Source organism: Ovis canadensis, chromosome 8 (assembly GCF_042477335.2).
Source record: "Ovis canadensis isolate MfBH-ARS-UI-01 breed Bighorn chromosome 8, ARS-UI_OviCan_v2, whole genome shotgun sequence".
In the NCBI taxonomy this organism is placed as follows: domain Eukaryota; kingdom Metazoa; phylum Chordata; class Mammalia; order Artiodactyla; family Bovidae; genus Ovis; species Ovis canadensis.
The window spans coordinates 63,391,905-63,417,218 of record NC_091252.1 but is presented as its reverse complement, the minus strand read 5'-3'; the positions used below and the strand labels follow the sequence as shown (position 1 = coordinate 63,417,218).

The 25,314-nt window shown below is 39.6% G+C and overlaps 1 protein-coding gene across 1 annotated transcript in view; it reads right to left on the bottom strand.

Moving 5' to 3' along the window:
- The window catches only part of CEP162 (centrosomal protein 162), a 96,022-nt gene extending 71,755 nt beyond the window's left edge, over window positions 1–24,267 (bottom strand). Inside the window, exons 1-6 of the mRNA XM_069598317.1 lie at window positions 23,750–24,267; window positions 21,805–21,920; window positions 12,961–13,072; window positions 8,900–9,046; window positions 8,389–8,569; window positions 7,106–7,173 (exon numbers count right to left, since the gene is read on the bottom strand). Of these exons, the coding sequence (XP_069454418.1) occupies window positions 7,106–7,173; window positions 8,389–8,569; window positions 8,900–9,046; window positions 12,961–13,072; window positions 21,805–21,861 (565 nt within the window). The 5' untranslated portion in view covers window positions 21,862–21,920; window positions 23,750–24,267. The remainder of the gene's footprint in view (window positions 1–7,105; window positions 7,174–8,388; window positions 8,570–8,899; window positions 9,047–12,960; window positions 13,073–21,804; window positions 21,921–23,749) is intronic.
- Window positions 24,268–25,314: the final 1,047 nt, after the last annotated feature.

Genomic DNA, 25,314 nt, shown 5'->3' with positions numbered 1-25,314 from the left:
TCCCTTGGACTGCATGGAGATCAAACCAGTCCATCCTAAAGGAAATCAGTTCTGAATATTCACTGGAAGGACTGATGTTGAACCTGAAACTCCAATACTTTGGCCACCTGAGGTGAAGAGCCAACTCATTAGGAAAGACCCTGAAGCTGGGAAAGACTGAAGGCAGGAGAAGGGGATGAGAGAGGACGAGATGATTGCATGGCATCACCAAAACAATGGACATGAGTTTGAGGAAGTTCTGGGAGATGCTGAAGTACAGGGAAGCCTGGCATACTAAGCCCATGGGGTCTTAAAGAATAGGACACAACTGAGTGACTGAACAACAACAACAACAATTTTTACACTTCTGATCTGTTTGACCGGAAGACACTGCACATTCAACTTTAGGGATTTTTACTAATATACTCCATATCTGTAACTTTGAAAATACAATTTGCATAAATAGAAAATAAGCAAACAATTCTTGATGTAAAAGATCTAAAAGATACATTTTGGAGATATTTTTCCCTTCTCTGTTAGAATATTTGGCTGATAAATTTTAAGTATGATGGAATCTAGAGATTTCAGTTGTACCATGTTGGATTTTGAGGACTTTGTAAATAATGAGTACATGCATACTCAGTTGTGTCCAACTCTTTGTGACACCATGGACTGTAACCCACCAGGCTTTTCTATCTGAGTAATTTTCAAGAATCCTGGAGAGGATTGTTGTTTCCTATTCCAAAATAAAGCATAAAATGTATAAAGTATATGAAACAAATGTTTTCAGATACTGAACAATCAGCAGTGTAAAAATATGATTCTTAAGAAAGAAAAACAAGTGAGCTGAGTCTACATTTACTAGAAGGTGCATACATCATGGAGTGCTAAGCAGGATCAAGGAGATCAGGACAGTATTACTGTGTTAAGAAAACAGAGGTAAGAGTCCTGAAAAGACAAGGTAAGCTGCAGGCAAGTGATAAAGGAAGGAAGCTGAGCTGGTAAAGAATCTGCTAGCAATGCAGGAGACCTGGGTTTGATCCCTGGGTTGCAAAGATTCTCTGGAGAAGGGAATGGCTATCTACTCCAGTGTTCTGGCCTGGAGAATTCCATGGACCCTATAGTCCATGGGGTTGCAAAGAGCTGTACTCCACTGAGCGACTTTCAGAAACAAAGCGCTAGAAATCTACAGGGGACCCCCTTGAGTCTCTCCTGCAGACTAATCATTTAAGTGTAGTTTGACCAAAGAACAAGTGGGATGTTGGAAGGTGGACAAATTCCATATGTTGCACAGGGAAAGGTGATTTTGAAGCTCTAACCAGCTTGAGTAGAAAAAATCCTTGTTGTTCAGCAGGTGCATCCAGTGAAAATATCAAGAGGGCAATGTCTCAGTAGCAGTGTCAAACTCTGCTAAAGTAAGGCTACTCTGGACTTCCCCTAACAAAGCAGAAGAAAGGCCCTGAAAAGATCAACCATTCAGCCAGAACAAACCTTAACACTGTTGAAAAGAAGAAAACAAAATTCAAGATTCATTTCAACAATGTAAAAATCTACAACACATTCAACACTCGATTAAAAATTTACTAGAATTACAAGGAGGAGAAAGACACCGCAACTAGAAGAGACCCAGAAATAAAGAAATACTCGGATCACAGAATACACTCAGTGTTCAGGACTTGAAAGCAAAGAACATGAAGAAATATACTAAAAGAAATGAAAAAAGAAAGATCCAAAAGAAACTTCTAGAGTTAAAAACAATGAATAACAAGAGATTAAAGGAAAAAAAAGATTAATGAACTTGAAAACCTAGCAATAAAACTAAAGCTGAGAGGAAAAAAGCTTTAAAAAATGACAGTCTTTTGACCCATGGGACAAAATTTAACTTTCTAACATATTTGCAATTAGGATCAGAAAGCAAGGGAAGCCAGACACGATTTTGAAGAATTAATGGCACAAACATTTACTTGGATGGAAACCATAAATTAACAGATCAACTGATGCTCAACCAGCTCCAAACAAGATAAATGTAACAAAAGCACACCAAGATCATCCTAACCAAATTGCCACAAAACTTGACTAAAGAGAAAAATTTTCAAACAGAGGGAAAAGACACTATATACACAAAAATCACATAATCACTCATGAGATGACTTCTCATGAGAAATGTCAGAGGACAACAGAAGGAAATTATTAAAGTGCTCAAAGAAAATAAATTACCTACAATTTTGTATCAAGCAAAATTGTTCTTCAAAAACAAAGGCAAAATATACTTTCAGAAACAACACTTGAGAGAATTAATTCCTAGTAGACCTGCACTATAAGAAAAGATAGAGAGGTTTTACATGCTGAAGAAAAATACCACTAGATAGAAACTCAAAATAATAGTAAATCACAACTATTTGAAAGCTGCTAAGAGAACAGATCTTAAAACTTCTCATCACAAGAAAAAATAATTTTTTGCAATTATATAAGGTGACAGAAGGTGGCAAAGGCTAATAGCGTTTTGCCAAGAGAATGCACTGGTCATAGCAAACACCCTCTTCCAACAACACAAGAGAAATTACATGGACATCACCAGATGGTCAATAACAAAATCAGATTGGTTATATTCTTTGCAGCCAAAGATGAGGAAGCTCTATACAGTCAGCAAAAACAAGACCAGGAGCTGACTGTGGCTCAGATCATGAACTCCTTATTGCCAAATTCAGACTTAAATTGAAGAAAGTAAGGAAAACCTCTAGACCATTCAGGTATGACCTAAATCATATCTTTTACGATTATACAGCAGAAGTGATAAAAGATTCAAGGGATTAGACCTGATAGAGTGCCTGAAGAACTATGGACAGAGATTCATGACATTGTACAGGAGGCAATGATCAAGACCATCCCCAAGAAAAAGAAATGCAAAAAGGCAATTGGTTGTCTGACAAGGTTTTACAGATAGCTGTGAAGAGAAGAGAAGCTAAAGGAAAAGGAGAAAATGAAAACATACCCATTTGAATGCAGAGTTCCAAAGAACAGCATGGAGAGATAAGACCACTTCCTCAGTGATCAATGCAAAGAAATTGAGGAAAACAAAAGAATGGGAAAGACTAGCAATCTTTTCAAGAAAATTAGAAATATCACGGGAACATTTCACGCAAAGATGGGCTCAATAAAGGACAGAAATGGTATGGGCCTAACAGAAGCAGAAGATATTAAGAAGAGGTGGCAAGAATACACAGAAAAACTATACAAAAAAGATCTTCATGACCCAGATAACCAAGATGTGTTCACTCACCTAGAGCCAGACATCCTGGAATGCGAAGTCAAGTGGGCCTAGGAAGCCTCACCATGAACAAAGCTAGTGGAGGGGATGGAATTCCAGTTGAGCTATTTCAAATCCTGAAAGATAATGCTGTGAAAGTGCTGCACTCAATATGCCAGCAAATTGGGAAAACTCAGCAGTGGCCACAGGACTGGAAAAGGTCTGTTTTCACTGTAATCCTCCAAAAAGGCAATGCCAAAGAATGCTCAAACTACCACACAATTGCACTCATCTAACACACTAGCAAAGTAATGCTCAAAATACTCCAAGCCAGACTTCAGCAATACATGAACCATGAATTTCCAGATGTTCACGCTGGCTTTAGAAAAGGCAGAGGAACCAGAGATCAAATTGCCAACATCCAATGGATCATCAAAAAAGCAAGAGTTCCAGAAAAACATCTACTTCTGTTTTATTCACTATGCCAAAGCCTTTGACTGTGTGGATCACTATAAACTGTGGAAAATTCTGAAAGAGATGGGAATACCAGACCACCTGACCTGCCTCTTGAGAAATCTGTATCCAGGTCAAGAAGCAACAGTTAGAACTGGACATGGAACAGACTGGTTCCAAATAGGAAAAGGAGTACGTCAAGGCTGTATATTGTCAGCCTGCTTATTTAACTTCTATGCAGAGTACATCATGAGAAATGCTGGGCTGGAAGAAGCACAAGCTGGAATCATGATTACCAGGAGAAATATCAATAACCTCGGATACGCAGACGACACCACCCTTATGGCAGAAGGTGAAGAAGAACTAAAGAGCCTCTCGATGAAAGTGAAAGAAGAGAGTGAAAAAGTTGGCTTAAAGCTCAACATTCAGAAAGTGAAGATCATGGCATCCGGTCCCATCAGTTCATGGCAAACAGATGGGGAAACAATGGAAACAGTGACAGACTTTATTTTGGGGGGTTGCAAAATCACTGCAGATGGTGACTGCAGCCATGAAATTAAAAGATGCTTGCTCCTTGGAAGAAAAGTTATGACCAACCTAGATAGCATATTAAAAAGCAGAGACATTACTTTGCCAACAAAGGTCTGTCTAGTCAAAGCTTTGGTTTTTCCAGTAGTCACGTAGGGATATGAGATCTGGACTATAAAGAAAGCTGAGCACTGAAGAAATGATGCTTTTGAACCTTGGTGTTGGGGAAGACTCTTGAGAGTTCCTTGGACTGCAAGGAGATCCAACCAGTCCATCCTAAAGGAAATCAGTCCTGAACATTCACTGGATGGACTGATGTTGAAGCTGAAACTCCAATACTCTGGCCACCTGATGCAAAGAACTGAGTCACTGGAAAAGATCCTGATACCAGGAAAGATTGAGGGCGGGAGAAGGGGACAACAGAGGATGAGATGGTTGGATGGCATCATCGACTCAATGACATGAGTTTGAGTAAGCTCCAGGAGTTGGTGATGACAAGGAAGCCTGATGTACTGTAGTCCATGGAGTTGCAAAGAGTCGGACACGACTGTGTGACTGAACTGAATTGAAGGTGACAGATGCTAACTGACTTATTATGGTGAACATTTCACAATGTATACAGATACTGAATCATTATGATGTACACCTGATCTAATAAGTTATATATGTTAATTCTAACTTAATTTAAAAACAAATTTTAAAGATTCCTTTCAAAATAAAAAGTTAAAAAATTCACTGGGAATGGTAACTATGTGAATAAGTATAAATATAGACTTTTATATTATGTATAAGATTTAATAGTCTGTTATAAGCAATAATAATGTTGACCTGAAAGCCACAGGTGCAAAACCTTGCACCACAGAAGGACACCTCCGAAGCTGACTGAGCCCCTTTGTAACCTTGCCAAAAGCACTCTGATAATCACTATCAAGCTTCCTGACTCCCAATTACACAAAGATGCCCATTTCAGTAAGCAGCCTACAGCGCCCCAACTCATCACCTAATGCCAACCATCCAGCAAGAATTCTGTCTTAAGGCTATAAAAATTGGCTATTAACCCACAAAAACTGTAGACTCCTCCATCTGTCAGCCCACTGTTGCTTGCTGTACCCACTTTATTTCTGCTCTTTGTTCTTAATAAATTCACTTCCTTCTGAAATGCTCTATGTCTGGAAATTCTTTTCCAACCTGTGCTCAGACTGCCTGAACACTAATACTGCTGTACTGTGCGGTTTTAAGAGATATAGAAGAAAAATATATGCCAAAAATGGCAAAAAGACTGGGGGAAGTTTACTACTGTTAAAATTCACATAAAGTGGCATAATGCTATTTTAAAGTAGGCTCTAATGAAGTAAAGATGCACAGGCACAGCATGAATCATAAGGCAACTATAAAAAAAACACAGCTAAGAAGTACAACTAACAAGCCATAAGAAGGGTTAGGATGGAATGCTACAAATACTCAACCCAATAAAATGTAGCACAAAAGCAATAACAATAAAAAGATGGAAAGAAACAAATGGCAAAACAGTAAATAACCATACCAATGAATATCTTTCTGCAAAGGGCAGAAACATTTCAACTAAAAGTCTGAGATTGTCTGACTGGATATAAAACTAAAACTCAGCTATACACTACTAAAAGAAAACCATTTAAAATATTAAAACACAGACACATTTAAAGTCAAAAGACAGAAAAAGATGTATCTCCCTAACCATGCTTTGGAGGTATTTGTCCTGGCTGTACACATTCCCTGGGTCCTAGGACAAAAATTCCTTTTTCTGTCTTCCCAACAGGTCCACTATCCACTCCCAACAAACAAAACAGTCCTGCTCTTACAACAATTTCTTAGTAGCTCCATTTGTGACACAGGCAACTCACTCTACCTGATCAAGCTCCTTCCAATATAAGAGAAAATAAAATTGTACTATCAAGTGAAAATGAAAGTCGCTCAGTTGTCTCCGACTCTTTGCGACCCCATGGATTGTAGCCCACAAGGCTCCTCTTTCATGGAATTCTCCAGGCAAGAATACTGGAGTAGGTTGCCATTTCCTTCTCCAGGGGATCTTCCCAAAGCAGGGATCAAACCCAGGTCTCCTACATTGCAGGTGTATTTTTTACCAGCTGAGCCACTAGGGAAGCCCTCTCTTATCAATGTCTTTATTAAAAGCTATATAATCTTTTCAGCTGGGCATACACACCGAGGAAACCAGAATTGAAAGAGACACGTGTACCCCAATGTTCATTGCAGCACTGTTTACAATAGCCAGGACACAGAAGCAACCCAGATGTCCATCAGCAGATGAATGGGTAAGAAAGCTGTGGTACATATACATGGAGTATTACTCAGCCATTAAAAAGAATACATTTGAATCAGTTCTAATGAGGTGGATGAAACTGGAGCCGATTATACAGAGTGAAGTAAGCCAGAAAGAAAAACACCAATACAGTATACTAACACATATATATGGAATTTAGAAAGATGGTAATGATAACCCTGTATTCAAGACAGCAAAAGAGACACAGATGTATAGAACAGACTTTTGGACTCTGGGAGAAGGAGAGGGTGGGATGATTTGGGAGAATGGCATTGAAACCTGTACACTATCATGTAAGAAACGAATCACCAGTCTAGGTTCAATACAGGATACAGGATGCTTGGGGCTGGTGCACTGGGATGACCCAGAGAGATGATATGGGAAGACAGGTGGGAGGGGGGGGGGGTTCAGGATTGGGAACTCATGTACACCCGTGGCGGATTCATGTCAATGTATGGCAAAACCAATACAGTATTGTAAAATTTTAAAAATTAATTAACTAATTAAATTAATTTTAAAAAGGGGGAAGAAAGCTGTATTATCTTTTCAAATAGTGTAAATTTTAAAACCACTGAAATTACCTGCCAGTTCTTCATGTTTTGATTCATGCTCATGTTTATCTTCACTTAGCTCCATATTAGCTTGATCACTAGAAAATATTAAATATCACACATTAATAATGTATTTCCATGCAATCTTTTGTGAATATTTTTTTAAATCTCTTTTAATAATATGTATTTCTTCTTAAGTACTCTTGTTCTTGCAAAAGCTAAAAATCTGGAAACTATGAAGGCAATGTTTTAAAAATGAAGGATCTTACAAGCCTGAAACTGTAGCCACTGAAGAAATATGGGGTTCTGCTTTTGTCAAGAGAAAGTCATTTTGTTTCTGACCCAAGAATCCTTGTTAACTGTCAGCCTCCATAAAACCACAGTTTAGTTTGCAAGTAGGGTAAAAATCTCAGACCCTACGTAGTTCATGACAGTCACTGCTTTGTCCACTGTCTGTAAGAACTAAGCATCCTGAGGAGACCAGGCACTCTAATGACCAGAGGTATGAGTTTCCTAACCCTTAATTTAATTGTAGTTTGGTGTTCTTAAAATCTTAAACTTGTAATCTGACTTCCATTTATAATTTTCAAAATTAGATGGAAAACTTAACACTTAGGATATTAAAGATATCAGGTCTCACAAATCTTGAGAATGCCAAAGGTCTATGGCACGCACAAGGCACCAGCTCAGTACACTAGTAGAATTTCCAGGATAAATGAGGTTTCCTGAGAATCTTTAGGGTGAACCATATACAAAGGTAGGACACAAACCAGATCTGTCTTTGCTCCCTGGTTCCTCTTTCCCTTTTTGTTCCTACCTTATTTTTAAAAATTTTGACCAATACCACACAGCATGCAGGATCTTAGCTTCCCAACCAGGGATCAAACCTGTGTCCCCTGCAGTTGGAAGCATAGAGTCTTCACTACTGAACCACCAAGGAAGTCCCTCCCCTGAGTTTCTAATAGCTACCTGGACTCACTTTATCTGTAGAAGATGCTTAATGGATTACCTTGCTGGTTAGGTCTATTCAACAATAAGCTGTTTACCTCAAAAATATATCATGCATGAAATTTTAGGTATCTAGAGGCTCAAATACAAATGTATTCCAGTCAATATATATACCAATCATATTCTACACACTCATAAAGACACACACACTGATCAAAATAATGAACAGAAAACAGAATTTAAAAAGATTTAAATTTTGCCTGTTATAATGTTTACCCTTTAATTACATGCATATACTAGCTTTATAAAAATATAGAAAGACACAAAAATTATTTAATGATTTGTTTATATTGTATTTACATTACCTATGTAAAGCTTTAAAATGTATGGAGTCATTAGAATCCAATTCCTTATTTAACCTTGAATAATCAATGGACGATGTTAAGCCTTTCTCAAGCCTGGCAAAAAATTGTTCTTTTTCCTCTTGCTCTTCTAACGTGTCCAGTCCCAATCCGAGAACACTATGATTGAGCTCAGAAACTATCTCTAAATAGAAAGCACAAATATATTTCATTAACATATACAATTTTAAAGAAATTAATTTTAATGCTGCATTTATTGAAATTATATAGCAAAACTTAAAAAAAATCTATATTTTACCTATTCTTTTACCACCAAACATAGATTTGTGTTCATAATATGTAAGGTTATATGGATTCTCCAGAGGTGTAATTCTAAACCTTCTGGGAAGATATTAAATCTGTCTACACACTTCAGTGAAGGAGGCTCCAAGAGAGCTAAGAGTTAACTTTTCTAAAAATTCTGATTATAAGCATCATAATTAACCTGTCAACTTATATCCCCCACAATTCTTACCATTGGCTTCTAAGCTGTCAATACTCAAGATAGAGGTTCCACTGCTCTTAAGAAACTGAATCCTTTCAGCAGACTCTTCTTCTGTTTCCATAACAGGCTGAGAAGTCTTCTTTGTTTTCAAATAGCTTACATTTGTCCCAAATGGTCCTGGGATGGGATTTAACATAGTTGGATATTTACATTAAGAGCAATGTGTTGACCACTATGCCAACATAGTAATTCTGTTATACCAGCTTAGACTTGTTATGCTATTATATGAGTTATACCAGCTTCCCCAGTGGCTCAGAGGTTAAAGTGTCTGCCTGGAATGCGGGAGACCCGGGTTCGATCCCTGGGTTGGGAAGATCCCCTGAAGAAGGAAATGGCAACCCACTCCAGTACTCTTGCCTGGAGAATCCCATGGAGGGAGAAGCCTGGTAGGCTACTAGTCCATGGGGTCACAAAGAGTCGGACACGACTGGGTGACTTCACTTTCACACTAGGAGACAGTAGCTAAATCTGCTATATGAAATAAAAATTAATCAGATGAAAAATTCACAAAAGGAAAATTATAATTCTATTTGATTGTGTGAATCTTACCCAATGGAAGACTTTAAAAATTAATTATTCTGAAGCACAAGTACTTAATACATAAACCATGCCACTTGAAAGATATCTCCTGCCTTACATGAAGGAAGGAAGGGAGACAACTCCAGGCTGGGGAACAAGGAGGTCCAAGGGTCAAAAATGGGACGGCAGGCCACATGCAAGGATGCAAAAAGGTCAGTGAGGGTAGTCTGGGGGAAGTAACCCTAAGGCAGGAGCCAATCGTCGGACCATGCTCATCTTCACAGGCTGGGGAAAGGGTTTTGCTCTTCATTCTAAAAGCACTAGAAAATACTGGAAAAGTTATACAATATCAAATTTTCTTTATCCTAGCAGTATATAACTGTTGTAAAAAACTGATATATGGAAAAAATAACTATAATGTATGATATAAAGACTGAGATTAGAAAAACACCACTTTTGCTTAAAAGAAAGCCTTATCAAAATAAGTTACAAATTCTGACTTCAATTTCCTACTTGGTGTCCTACTGGAAAGGGTTCAAAATCAAATTACTTCATGGCTCTGTGTGAATAATGGTTTTAATGGGTCTCATAATAACTTCAACACAGAGAAAATCAGGAGATTTCAGACGAAAATACGCATGCCACGGTAGGAGTGCTGTTGAGGCATCTGTCCAGGGGTCTAGCTAGGCTCTGAAGCTGGACTCAGGGATGTGACCCACACTAACCCACCTCACAAGAGACTAATACAACCAAAACCAAGATCTGATTCAGTTATTTACAATGAAGAGTATAACCAAGTTTCACTTTCTCTGCAGAACATTTTGTCTTAATGGCAATTGAAAGAGAAAGCAAAATTATAAGGTAGAATTGGCTCAACGTTGATGTTTAATAACGTCTCTTTAAGAAACGCATTCCTCTCAAGAGGGGTGGTTCAGTTCTCCCTTAGAAGCATCTACATTCTTGCTGGCCGGAATCATATTTTATCTTTGTATACTAGTGCCAAATACTCAGATGGTAATATGAGCTCAGTAAATGCTTGTGAATGAATGAAGGACCAGGTTATGCTCTTGGGTAGAGAAACCTTCTCCCCTGTGTTTAAATGGACATTGTCAAAGTTTCCTTCCTAAGTATCCTTTGCATCCCTTACTAATCAAATCCACTGATTGATACATTCTTTTTTAAAAAAATTTAGTCTCTTTAATTAGGTTACATTAAGTGTTGGTCTAGGACTCATTCTTTCCCTTTTGAGTGAGTTTGCATAAGTTTGCATACCCCAACTCTAATTCACTACTTTCTAGGAGAGAGATTTTAAAGCTAATTAAGTCTCAAATTTTTGTCAACTATTTCAATAGTACTTAATCATATAATATCCTTTTCAAACACCAATATGGGGAAAGACTCTAAAACAAAAAATTCGTCATATACAAGCTTTAGCATTGTGCATGACTTATAAATTTATGAAAAAATACACTGAATTTTTCAATAAGACAATTCCTTACTGTAAAGTGTGAAAAAGAACAGAGAAATGACTATTAAATTGTAATATTTACTTATTAAATATTTATTATTTACTGTTGAGGGTCAAGGAGTACAAGGAAAAAGAACTATAGAAATCCTATCAGTTCATAGAATAGTGCTTAAAGATCCACAGTTTCTGTTATCACAGGTACTTAACAGAGGTAGCCAGGGGATCCTTAAGAATTCGGCAGTATCACATATACTAGCTATAATGCAGGAAACAGGCAAGGGAGCAATTTTTGCACTGTAAAATGTGACCAGGAAAAGTTCTGGGAGAGGTATACGCATGTGCTAGACAGGATCAATAGTGAGTACTTTACCATTAAGACAATGGCATATGTTTTTTTTACTGTTATTAACAGACAGTGATACCAAAATCAACAGGTCTATTAAAATCTTCCAAATGCAATGACATTAATACATTGTCAGAGTAGCTTATTAAATCACCTTAAATCAATTTACCATTAAATGTAAATATAAATATACCTATATTATTCACCATCTAAAACTAAGTAATTATAGATTATTTGAATGTAAAATAATCTGATAATGCAGAAATACAGATTCTTAATTATGTAACAAATATAAAGTTATATAATATGAAAATCAATGCAAGCTTAAAATTCACTATTAGTATTATTTTCCTTACATATTTATATTGAGTTGGCCAAAAGGTTCATTTGATTTTTTCCAAAAAATGGCTCTAGTAGAGCTTAGTTGTCTTTAACTTCATTAGAAAAAGTTTTGTTAGATTATATTGTGACAGCTGGCATATCAGGGTGCATTAAAAAAATAAAAACCTTACCAAAACTGGTGAATTGTTGCGTATCCATTTTAATACTAAAATGGAAGAAAAAGGAACATATTTGGTGTATCATACTTTATTATTTCAAGAAAGGTAAAAATGCTACTGAAACATAAAAAAGGTCTGTGCAGTGAATGGGGAAGGTGTCGTGACTGATCAAACTTTTAAAAAGTGGTCTGTGAAATTTTGTGCTGGAGTTTTCTCGCTGGACAATGCTACATGGTCAGGGAGCCCAGCTGAAGTTGATAGTGATCAAATCAAGAAATTTACTGAGAACAACAAATGTTATACCATGCAGGAGACAGCTAACATACTTAAAATATCGAAGCCAAGTGCTGAAAATCCTTTGCACAAGTATGGTTACATTAATCACTTTGGGTGCCACATAAGTTATGCCAAAAAAATTTCCTGACTGTATCCACATGCAATTCTCTACTGAAACATAATAAAAATGTTAAAATAAATTGTGATGGGTGATGAAAAGGGGACACTGTACAATAATGTGGAACCAAAGAGACTGTGGGGCAAATGAAATGAACCACCACCAACCACACAAGACTGGTCTTCATCCAAAGAAGGTGATGTTGTAATATGGTAGGGATGGAAGGAAGCCTTCTATTATGAGCTCCTTCTGGAAAAACAAACAATTAATTCCAACAAGTACTGATCCTAGTTAGACCAACTAAAGGTAGCACTTGACGAAAAGCGTCCAGAATTAGTCAATATAAACCATATGATCTTCCATCAAGATAACACAACTTTCTTCAATGACCAGGCAAAAATTGTTATAGCTTAGCTGGGAAGTTTTGATTTATCCGCTGTATTTACCAGACACTGTACTTTTGGATGCCCATTTACTTTGGTCTTTACAAAATTCTCTTAATGGAAAAAATTTCAATTCCCTGAAAGACTGTAAAAGGCACCTGGAACGATTCTTTGCTCAAAAAGATAGTTTGGGGAAGATGGAATTACAAAGTTTTCTGAAAAATGGCAGAAGGTAGTGGAACAAAATGGTGAATATGTTGTTCAATATAGTTCTTGTTGAAAATGAAAAAACTGTGTCTTTTACTTTTACTTAAAAAACCAAAGGAACTTTTCGGCCAACCTAAGCAGCACAGTAAGAAAATCCAGAATCAAAAGGCTTGTCTGCCCCCTTGTGGTCAAATAATTTAAAATTAGCAGTATTTACCACCACTTTCAAATTCATCTTCAGTTATCCACCATGGCACTGTATCTTTCTTCTCCACTTCTTTAGGTTGTCTAGGTGTTTTATTTGAATTTTCAAAGGAATCATCTGAAAGCTAAATCAGATATAAGCTACTGAATTTCATATTCAAGAATCCCAGATTTATCACTGAAAATGTTTCTCTTAGATCTTGACAATTAGTGCTTGTCACAATGATTAATAAACTTTAATGAAAAAATTTATTTTTCCTTTTCTACCCTCTAGGTCCAAATCTTACTACAGTCATAAACTCTTACTCTAAATCCAAACTACCTCCCTTACCCTCAGCCAGTATCTCTCTTTGACTGAGAAAATGAAGACCCTACAGTCAAAACCACCCTTCTTCTCACTCCCTTCACTCTACCACTCGACTCACCTGTTAAGACACTGATTTCCTCTCTCAGAAGAGAAATTCTTTTCTCCACGCCAAGGAGAACCTGCAGAGGGGCCCACTTCCCTGCTCACCAGGTTCTTACCAGGTAATCCTACTGCATCTCTATCTCACTCCCTCCTCAAACTCCCATCCCTCCTTCCCTCAGGTTATTAAACCTGCTCACTGCTGCATCCCCAGGGCCAAGCACAGCACCTGGCATAATCGTAGGATAAAAGAATGAACACTCAAGTCTCCTCTATTAGAAAAGGGCTTCCCAGGTGGTTCAGCGGTAAAGAATCCCCCTGCCAATGCAAGAGACGTGGGTTTGATCCCTGGGTCGGGAAGATCCTCCAAAGAAGGAAATGGCAATCCACTTTAGTAGTCAAGCCTGGAAAATTCCTTGGACAGAGGAGCCTGGCAGGCTACAGTACATGGGATCACAAGAGTCAGACTAAACAACAAATTAAAAAGCAAACAAAAACAAACGCGCGAGAGAGGCAGAGGTCCTCAGTCCTGCATCTCCCTTTCACTCTACCCATCACTTTTCTTTCATACACATTTTAACTTCTCAAGGTCATTGCTAAACTCCTTCAAATCTGGTACCCATCCAAAACAACTCTCCTCAGTCACCAAAGACCTCCAAAATCCACAAATAAAGAACCACAATCAGCGGTCTCCTTGATAAACCACAGGATTTGACAGCGACCAACTCTCACTTCCTGAAACTCTCTTAGAGTTCACAGTACCACCTCCTCCAGGTTACACCTCATCTCTGTGACTTTTCCTAACCAACTCTACTAGCTTTTGGCTCTTCTGCTCTTTCGTTAATACGAAACTTACCCAGAACTCTGCTCTTAGTGCTTTTTACCCTCACTTTAACACAATTTTTCTGGAGAAGAAACTAACATTTATTAATGACTTGCCTGCTCTTTGTCAGGATCTATACCCAGGTTATCTCACTCTTCAAACAATCCAGCAGAGATTTACTGATGGGGAAGTAAACTCGGAGAAGTTAAGCAACTTGCCCAGGTTGCTACTGTCAGTAAGTGATAACAGAGCTGGGGTTCAAAACTGGGTTTCCCTGACTGAAACCTGTCCACTTTCAAAGACACTGTATGGTCCCCCAACTAGGGCAGCGGAATGACTTTTTAAATTTTTTAGATGATTACACACACATTTCCACCTGCCAAGCAAACAACTCTACTTCAATGACTTGTAAGAAAGCCATTTAAAATTGTTCAAAAAGAACTCACTGTCTTTCCTGACCACCAGGAAGGAAGAGGGGGAGAAAGAAAGAAAGAATACTCTACTTTATCTGAATTTTCACTGGATCACTTTCCATTCAGCCTTAAACTTCACTGTCACCCTGAAATGTCCCATTTCTCTCTCCTTTCTGTCTCTCCCTGTTTACCCAACTCTGATAACCTGCCTCAGATTCAGTCTTTTCCTCCTAAACTCATGGCTATGTAAGGGCATGAAAGAAAGACTACAGGTTTTTGGAGCCAGAGAGATCTGAGTTCAAATTTTAACTTCAAAATAAGTTAATTTTGTTTATACATCTAGAAAACAGGCAAGGTAACACCGACCTTGCAGGGTTGTGGCAAAGATCATAAAAGAATGGAGAATGCCTGGGAAGGCACTGTCTAATGCACAGAAGGTATTCTCACTTTTGACAATGTTCCACATTGCTTTCTGGCTACAATCATAAAAAGTAAAACACAAAAGCTGGCTCCCCAGTGAACAACAGTGCTGCTGAGGATATGGAGAAACTGGAAGCCTAAAACTACTAATATACTGCTGATCAGAGAGTAAAAATGGTACAGCCACCTAGAAAACAGTTTGGCAGTTCCTCAAAAGGTTGAATGTTGAGGTTAAACCACATGACCCAGCATTTCCCACTCTCTGGTATATACACAAGAGAAATGAAAACATATACCCACAAAAACTATATACAATTGTCATAGCAGCATTATTGATAATTGCCAAAAAGTATAAAGCACGCAAATGTCCATCAACTGATAAGCAGGTTAACAAAATGTGGCAAATCCATACAATGCAATATTATTCAGCTACAGAAGAGGAATGAGGTACTAATAGATGAGACAACACGGATGAACCTTGAAAATGCTAAGTGGCACAAGCTATAAGAAAGATCCATATGAACTTGGGTACGAAGAAAAGAAAAGAGATCAGGTCAGGGCCTGTTCTCCAGGGAAGGGATACAGAAAAGGAAGGGGATTAAAAGGCTCAGAGACCCACGCTGGGGAGCAAGTGTCTAGAACTACATATTTGGGGCACCAGCCCTGGGGTCTAACACTGGGGACAGGAGTCCCCTTAGCTGGTTAGAAAGCCAGTGACAACAGGGCTGTAAGAAACCCAAACTCTGCTTGTGAGGAGTGTGCACACACTTGCTTACTCCCAAAACAAGGTGGAGGAAGCAGACGAAGCTGTACGGAGCTCTGGCTGCCGTCCTGTAACCACCCTGAAACAAGCCAATCTCCTACTCCAGCCCCGCTTGCTCCAGCTCTGCTCCTCTCTAGGGAAAGATGACAATGCCAGGAGAAGGAAGTGTACACACAGGGAACAGAACCAGCTGGGACCCGACCCTCAGGGTTTCTGCTCCAGCAACTTGGGACCTGCTCTCACCCTCATAGGGTGGTGTTTGTCACTGAGCAGAGAAGGAGCCCTGGCTGACACCTGGCTCTGGCTTGAGCACCTTCATCTCTAGTCCCATTGCTTACCAAAATGATAGCTATTAGCACACCCTGGAGAAAGACATGACTCCTGTTTACATCAGATCCAGCTCTCCCATCAAAGCCACAGCGCACACAGACTGTATAGGGATGCTCCTACAAAGGGACACCCGTTCAAGATGGGGATAGGTAGCTATTTCACCTAATTTCATAGAGATGGAGAAAGTTAAACAAAATGAGAAGACAGAGGAATATGCTTCAAACAAAAGAACAAAAACTAAAACAGAGATAAACAATTTACCAGATAAGAGTTCAAAGCATTAGTCCTAAATTAAATTAGAAAAAAGAATAGACGAACACAGTGAGAATTTTGACAAGAAACTAGAAAATATAAAAGAACCAATCAGATCTGAAGACTACAACTATAATGAAAAACACACCAGAGCGAATTAATAGCAGAATTTAGAGGACAGAATAATCAAACAGGAAAAAGAAAAACAGATTTAAAAAATGAAAACAACTTAAGGGGCCTCTCAGACATCATCAAGTATACCAATATTCATATTATAGGAGCCCCAGGTGGAGAAGTCAGAGAGAAAGGAGTTGAAAATCTATTTGATGAAATTATGGCTGAAAACTTCCTGAACCTGAGAGAGAGAGAAGTCGCTCAGTCATGTCTGATTCTTTGCAACCCCATGTACTGTAGCATACCAGGCTCCTCCATCCACGTGATTTTTCAGGCAAGAATACTGAAGTGGGTTGCCATTTCCTTCTCCAGGGGATCTTCCCAACCCAGGGATCGAACCCAGGTCTCCCACATTGCAAGCAGACACTTTACCATCTGAGCCACCAGGGAAGCCTCTAGAAGAACCTGAAGAAGTAAACAGATATCCAGGTACAGGAGGCATGGAGGGTCCTGAACAAAATGAATCCAGATAGACCCACACCAAGACATATAATAACTGAAGAGTTATTAAAATGTTTAAAGTGGAAGAGATTATTCTAAAAGGCGACAACAGAAAAACAAAGGGTAACATACAAGCAAACCACCCCTCCTCCCCCTACCAAGCTATCAGATGATTTTTCTGCAGAAACTTTGCAGCCCAGAAGAGAAAGACATGACATATTTAAAATGCTAAAAAGGAAAAAAACTAAAATCTAGGAAACTCTACCCAGCAGGCTTATCATTTGGAACTGAAGGACAGATGAAGAACTTCTCAGACAAGCAAAGACTAGAAGAGTTCATCAATACTAAAGTGATCCTAAAAGAAATGTTGAAGACTCTTCTCTCAGTGGAAAAGAAAATGCTATTAGAAGCAAGTACATATAGGAAAGGAAAAAATCTCACTAATTAAGACACATATATAGTAAAGGCTGTGAACCAACCACTTAAATTATCACAAAGATTGAAAAGAAAAATTGTATCAACTGTAACTACAATAAACAGGTAAGGGATAAAAAATGAAGATGTAAAATATGACACAAAACACAGAAACACAAAATACTGGAGAGGGGAGGAAAAAAATACAGATCTTTTAGAATGTGTTTGAACTTACAATGGATACACAAACACTACAGAGAAAGGAACATAAGCATATCACTAAAGAAAATCATCAAACCACAGGGAAGAAATAAAAAGGAGAAAAGAACAGAGAAGTAGTACAAAACCCAAAAATAAGCAATAAAATGGCAGTAAGAACAAACCTATTGCTTGAAATGTCAATGGACTAAATGCTCCAAAAGACATAGGGTGGCTGATTGAACAACATCAACCAAAAAAAGCCATCTATAGGTTGCTTACAGGAGACTTAATTCAGAGATAAAGACACACAAAAACAAAGTGAGAGGTGCAAGAAGTTATTTCACACAAATGGAAACAAGAAAGCAAGGGTAGCAATACTCACATCAGACAAAATAGACTTTATAACAAAGCCTATAACAAAGACCCAGGGCATTATATAACGATAAAGGGATCAACACAAGAGGATACAACATTCATTAAAATATATGCACCTAATATGGTGACTCAGAAGTAAAGAATCCACATGCAATGCAAGAGACTTGGGTTTGATCTCTGGGTCAGGAAGATCCCCTGGAGAAGGAAATGGTAACCCACTCCAGTATTCTTGCCTGGGAAATCCCATGGACAGAGGAGCCTGGCGCATTACAGTCCATGGGGTCGCAAAAGAGTCAGACATGACATAGCGACTAAACTACAACAAATATATAAAGCAAATGTTAACAGATATAAATGGACAAAAATAGTCTCTCTGTGTGTTAAAAATCACATCAAAAAGAAAAAAATGCATAGGAATAAACTTAACCAAGAAGCTGAAAGACGTGGTTATTGTTTACTCGGTAAGTCATGTCTGACTCCATTTCATGGACTGTAACCCGCCAGGCTCCTCTGTCCACGGGATTTCCCAGGCAAGAACACTGGAGTAGGTTGCCATTTTCCTCTCCAGGGCATCTTCCTGACCCAGGGATCAAACCCCTGTCTTTTACATTAGAGCTGGGTTCTTTACTACTAAGCCACCTGGGAAGCCCATGAAAGCTATACAGTCTGAAAACTATAAAATAAAGATAAAGGAAACTGACTGTGATACAATGAAATAGCAAGATATCTCATGTTCATGGACTGGAAGATTATTATTAAATGTACATACCACCCAAAGTAAGCTACAGACTTAATGTATACCTATCAAAATATGCATGACATTTTTCACAGAACTAGAGTAATCCTAAAATTTATATGGAACAATTAAAGGCCCTGAATAGCCAAAGCAATCTTGAGGAAATAGAATGAAGCTGGAGGTATTAAGCTCTCTGACCTCAGACTATACTAGAAAGCTCCAGTAATCACAACACTGTGGTATTGGCACAAAAATGCCACATCCATCAATAGAACAGAACAGAGAGCCCAGAAATAAACCTATGCATTTATGGTCAATAAATCTACAACAAAGGAAACAAGAATATACAATGGAAAAAGTATCTTACTGAAGTAGTGCTGGAAAAACTGAATAGCTCCATGTAAAACAATAGTTCTCACATCATATACAAAAACTCAAAATGGATTAAAGACCTAGCATAAAACCTGAAACCATAAAGCTCCTAGAAGAAAACACAGACAGAACACTTTGTTATAAATCATAGCAGTTATTTTTTTAGGTCTATCTCCTAAGGCAAAGGAAACAGAAGCAAAAATAAACAAATGGGACCTAATCAAACCTGAAAGCTTTTGCACAGTAAAGGAAACCATTGACAAAATGATAAGAACCTACAGAATGGGAAAAAACAATCACATATCATATGTTCAATAAGGGGTAAATATTCAAAATACATTAATAGCTCATGCAACTCAATATCAAAAATAGAGCAACCTCCCCCCTGGCCCCAAAACCCAATCTGATTAAAAAATGGGCACAAGATATACACATGGCTAACAGGCACATGAAAAGATGCTCAACATTACTAATCAGGGAAACGCAAATCAAAACTCCAAAGAGCTATCACCTCACACCTGTCAGAATGGCTCTGTGCATGCTCAGTGGTGTCTGACTCTGCAACCCCTGTAGCCTGTCAGGCTTCTCTGTCCAAGGGATTCTCCAGGCAAGAATACTGGAGTGGGTTGCCATTTCCTCCTCCAGGGGATCTTCCTGACTCAGCAATCAAATCCAGGTCTCCTGCATTGGCAGGTGGATTCTTTACCACTGAGCCACCTGTGAAGACCATCAGAATAGCTACAAATAGCAAATGCTGGTGAGGATGTAGAGCAAGGAGAATCCACGTACACTGTTATTGGGAATGCACATTGGCGCAGTCACCATGGAAACAGTAGAGAGGTTCCTCTAAAGACTAAAAACAGAAGTATCATGTGATATCGTGGTTCCACTCCTGGATATATCTCTGGCGGCAAAAACACTCATTCGAAAGATAAATGAATCCCAATTTTTCATAGCAGTATTATTTACACTACCAAAGATATGGAAGCAACCTAAGTATTCATCAACAGATGAGTGGATAAAGGTGGTGTGGTATATATGCATATATGCCCATCCTAAAGGAGATCAGTCCTGGGTGTTCACTGGAAAGACTAATGCTAAAGCTGAACCTCCAATACTTGTCCACCCGATGGGAGGAGGTGACTCATTTGAAAAGACCCTGATGCTGGGAAAAATTAAGGGCAGGAGGAAAAGGAGACGACAGACAATGAGATGGTTGGATGGCATCACCAACTCAATGGACATGGGTTTGGGTGGACTCAGAGTTGGTAATGGACAGGGAGGCCTGGTATGCGGCGGTTCATGGGGTCGCAAAGAGTCAGACACAACTGAGCTGAACTGAAAGTGGAATGTTACTCAACCATAAAAAGAATAAAATTTTGTCACTTGAAACAATATGGATGGACCTGGAGGGTATTATACTTAGTAGAATAAGTCAGGGTTAACAAGTACTATATGTTATCACTTCCATGTGGAATCTAAAAAAAGGTTAAATGAATGAATATAGCAAAGAAGAAAGCAGACGCTCAGATATAGAGAACAAACTAGTGTTACCAGTGGGAAGAGAGAAAGGAGGAGGGGCAAAATAGTGGCAGGGGTAGGGATTAAAAGGTACAAACTACTGTGTTTAAAACAAATAAACTACAAGGATATATCATACAGCACAGGGAATATAGCCAGTATTTTATACCTCTAGATGGAATATAATCTATGAAAACAGAATCACTATCTGAACTAGTATAATGCTGTACATCAACTATACTTCAATTAAAAAAACACAGCCATTATGTCATAGACCATTCATTCTTATGGGAGGCAGAAAACAGACCTAAAAAAGTAAAATAATGAATGGTTATAAGTGCAACATGGATAATTAAGCACATGGTATACTAAGAAGGAACCTGATGGCTACTTTTTCTTTCAGTGGGTCAATAGGAAAAAAACCTCTCTCACATAGGATTTTTAAGAAGAGATCTTCACCACCCAGGTAAACAACGGAAGAACAGACAGCATTATTGGCATGGAAAGTGAAACGTCAGTCATGTCCGACTCCTTGTGACCCCATGGACTATACAGCACACCAGGCTCCTCTGTCCATGGGATTCTCCAGGCAAGAATACTGGAGTGGGTTGCCGTTCCCTTCTCTAGGGGATCTTTCCCACCCAGGGACTGAACCCGAGTCTCCTGCATGGCAGGCAAATTCTTTATCGTCTGAGTCACCAGGTAAGCTCCTAGTACTGGCAGAGGGAACAGCTAGTGGTACACAGCTCCTAACATGAACTGAGTTGCCATATCTGGAGGAGAAAAAAAGGCATGACTGGAACATGGGAAGGAATGGTATAAAGTCAGTGAGGTGGACATACCCAAAAGCACTAGGGCTTTGCCAGCCCCAGGAAGCAGTCTGGATTTTATTCTCTACGTGATGGGAAGGAATAGAGTGTTTTACATTGGACAAACAGGGTCTGATTTATGTCACAGACCATGCTGGCTGCAGTGAGATGCAGGACCGCTGGGATAGGAAGTAGGAGCTGTTGCAGAAGCCTATTGAGATAACGGTGCCCTGGATTAGGATGGCTGCAGTGAAAAGGGAGAGAACTAGAGGGATGATAGATATACTCTCGAGACAGGTGACAGAGCCTGATGACTGACTGACTGTATCCTACAGGTGAAGGGGAGAATTGAAGAAATGAGTTTCTGGTGAGATAATTTACAATATAGCTTCTAAAAATATACTTACTTCCTTCATGAACTGTTCAAACTCTTCATCCAGCTCTTCTTTGAAACAGTGGGCCATTATCAATACTTTTCACTTTCCAAAGTAAACATTCTGAAGTGTTTACAACATTGGAAACACTAAATGGCAAGAGATAACAAACATCCTTTAAGGAAATCCGTATCACGTCAAAAAAACAGGCAGACTTGAACTTCAGACATTTCTTTAAAAAAAAAATACTGAAATATAGTTAATTTACAATGTTATGTTAGTTTCAGGTGTTCACTTACAGTTCAACATAAAAAGGAAGGAAAATAATAAAAGATGGGCAGAAGACCTACATAGGCATTTCTCCAAAGACATACAGATGGCCAAGAAGCCCGTGAAAAGATCCTCAACATCACTAATTGTTAGAGAAATGTAAATCAAAACTATAATGAGATATCACCTCACAGTAGTCAGAAAGGCCACAATGTCTAGGAACACTAAATGCTAGAGAGGGTGTGAAGAAAAGCGAACCCTCCTACACTACTGGTGGTAATGTAAATTGGTGTGGCCACTGGGAGTGTTCTCCATAGTGTGAGAACAGTATGGAGGTTCTTTATAAGAAACCAAAAATATAACTACTGTCTTGCTATATCTCACTGTCGGTTCCCTGAACCCAAGGTAGGCAAGTCGCCAGCCATAAGCTGGAAGAAAATTCAAGGAACCCTAGGAACTGCAGACATAGTCTCTCCTGACTGGCACAGCAGTAGCAATGTATTCTGCCATGGTTGACCCAGCAGACACAGCCATAACCTGGCCATAATGCAGAGGCAAGAGCTTTTCAGGTGGGGCTTATATAGGTTACCTGCATGCCCACTGCTATAAGTGATCTCAGCTCTTACATGTATTTACAAACTCTGGGGTGAGGGCGAGAGGCCCTGGGGTGAGAGGGCCTGACCACTGCCAATTTCGCCAGTTTGCTCTTTCCCTACAACTACCATATGATCCAGTGATCCCACTCCTGCGCAGGCATTTCTCTTATGATTTAGCATATACGTACAATCATTGACCAGTAAACTGAATGAGAGATTCCTAATTCATTAATAAAATTGATTTAACAAGCAGCTTTTACAGTGTCCATTATACTTGAGTTCAGAATTGCATTTTCATTCTTAATATCCAATAACTAAAAAGTGGTCTCCACAATATTTCCTAAATCTATGCATATCTGTGAGTGTGTGTGTATTAACATCTCTTAAACCAGGGCTTCTCAAGAAAACTTTTAAAAACTAGCATATTCAAAAGACTTTCCCTTCTGCAAAGGAAAAGGCGGAGTTCTGTAGTTTATCATTCAGCTGATTATCAACCCATATTTAGAAGTTTTGCAAAATACACTGTTCCTGACACTGGGGACGCTTCCAGATACAAATTTCTGCATTAAGTTACTAAGAATCAGAATCTACCTAAAACAAAGTGGAGTACACAAATTTGAACAAATTGAGCATCTTTTGGAGGGAGGGAAGGTCCACAAAAACTATGCAATGGTGACGCGCAAAGCTAAACTCTTCCCAGTCTCCCCTCATCAATCCAACGGCGGGTCTGCGCCAGCTTAGGGACTGTAACTCCCTGAAGCAGCTCCGACCCCAGCTTCCTTTCGTAGAGGCGGGAGGTGTGGAGACTTGGTCAACACTTCGGCCCACCTGCGCAGTAACACCTCCTCCCCGTCTTCTGCATTTCGGTTCAGCTCAGGGTGGCGGCTGTTAAGCTCTTGGCCCCAAATTCTAGGTTAAAGGCGGATCCCGCCCAGCGAGTACCCGGCCCCAGGAAACGCGCGTTTGGCGTCCGCGATAAGACAAAGGCGCTCGCAGTGCAGTCGGGGCGGAGGTGGGGAGTGACCCGAAACTCAAGGCCCCAAGAAGCAGGTCTGAGCACAGTCTGGACGCTGCTGAACCGAGCGGGAAACAGGTATCCACGCCTCACCTACCTTTGCTTCCGAATTCCGCGCTTTCCCGGAAGGTCCAAGGTTGGGGGGCGGGGGGGGGGGGAGCCAGTTGCCAGGGTTACGGACTGCAGCCGCAAGCCTCTGGAGTCACATGATGCAAGTTGGTCACGTGGCTTGCGGGCGCGGAGGGACTGTAGCTTGCGTCTTCTCGCCTCCACGAGCGCAGGTTAGAGTGGTCGTGGCTTAGCAGGAGGTCTGGCGGGTGGGAGCCGCTGCTGCTGCACCATTGGAGACTCTGCGGCCCTCCCTGTGCTCCTTGGGGTGGTGGATGTACGACAGGGTCGTGAGCGCGGGAGCAGGAGTGAGGCGTGTGGCGGGTCCGCCCGTGGCTTCCTGGGAAATGTAGTTTAGCTCCCCTGGTCCTAGAATTTCAGCGTTTCTCACCGCTTCTCATCTCTTCCAAACCTTCTCTTCCCGTGTTATTTCAGCCTTCTGCTTTCCAAGAGGCAACCTTGAAAAATATTGAGTGATTTCCTTCATGTGCAACGCCCTGCGTGCGCGTTTGTGAATGAAACTGTTTTCAGGACAGGGACTCTGTTCCACCATCTAGTGGACAAGAAATTGAAAATACACAGACACACCCCAAGCCCTACCTATTAGTAATATCAGAGCATCTCTGTGGTTTCCCACTATTCCTTTGCCCCTGTTCTGTTGCGGCATCTTACAATTATTTTCTTGCATTTTATTTTATTTTTTCTATTTTTTCCTCTAAAAAATAAAAACAAAGCACGTTGGAGTTTCAGAGGACAGTATTTAGGATATAAAAAGAAAAATCAGCATCAATCGAAAGCATTGATGCTGGCAGACATAAAGACCTCATCGGGTCCTGCCTGAACTTTTCTTTCAGCAATTGTTTATTGTAATACAAATGTGTGCATGCCAGGAACGGTGCCCTATGATAAGGACTTGAATATTATGATAGAGATTTTAAGAAGCTGTTGTTTTATTGAGCACTTAAGTTGCTAGGAGCTGCACATGGGTTACTTCACCTCTTTACAGTCTAAAAGACAATTCAGTTAAATCTATATTTTTGTTTCTAAAAAGTGCTGAGTGGGTGAAGACAGTCATAATCTCTGCCCTGGTGGAGTCTTTGATCTAGTGGAGCAGATAGACAAGTGACTGGAAAATTGCAGTTTTGTACAAGCACAGCTATTGCAGGAGAAGTAGGGTGTGGTTAGAAGACATTAGAAGATCCCTCAACCCTTGGGAGATGGAGAAAGCTACTTTCTCTGTGAAAATGATGTGTTTCCTTTTTATCAATTCTTGCTGCCCTCTACTCATCCTTTAGGGGTTTAGGTTTCAATTTAGCCTTCATTTCTTCTAGGAACCTTTCTCACCCATCCTTATTAGGAAGCATTTTGCAAATTAGGCCTCCTTTACAGTCTTTCACCGGAGAAGGCAATGGCACCCCACTCCAGTACTCTTGCCTGGGAAATCCCATGGACAGAGGAGCCTGGTAGGCTGCAGTCCATGGGGTCACTAAGAGTCGGACACGGCTGAGCGACTTCACTTCCACTTTTCACTTTCATGCATTGGAGAAGGAAATG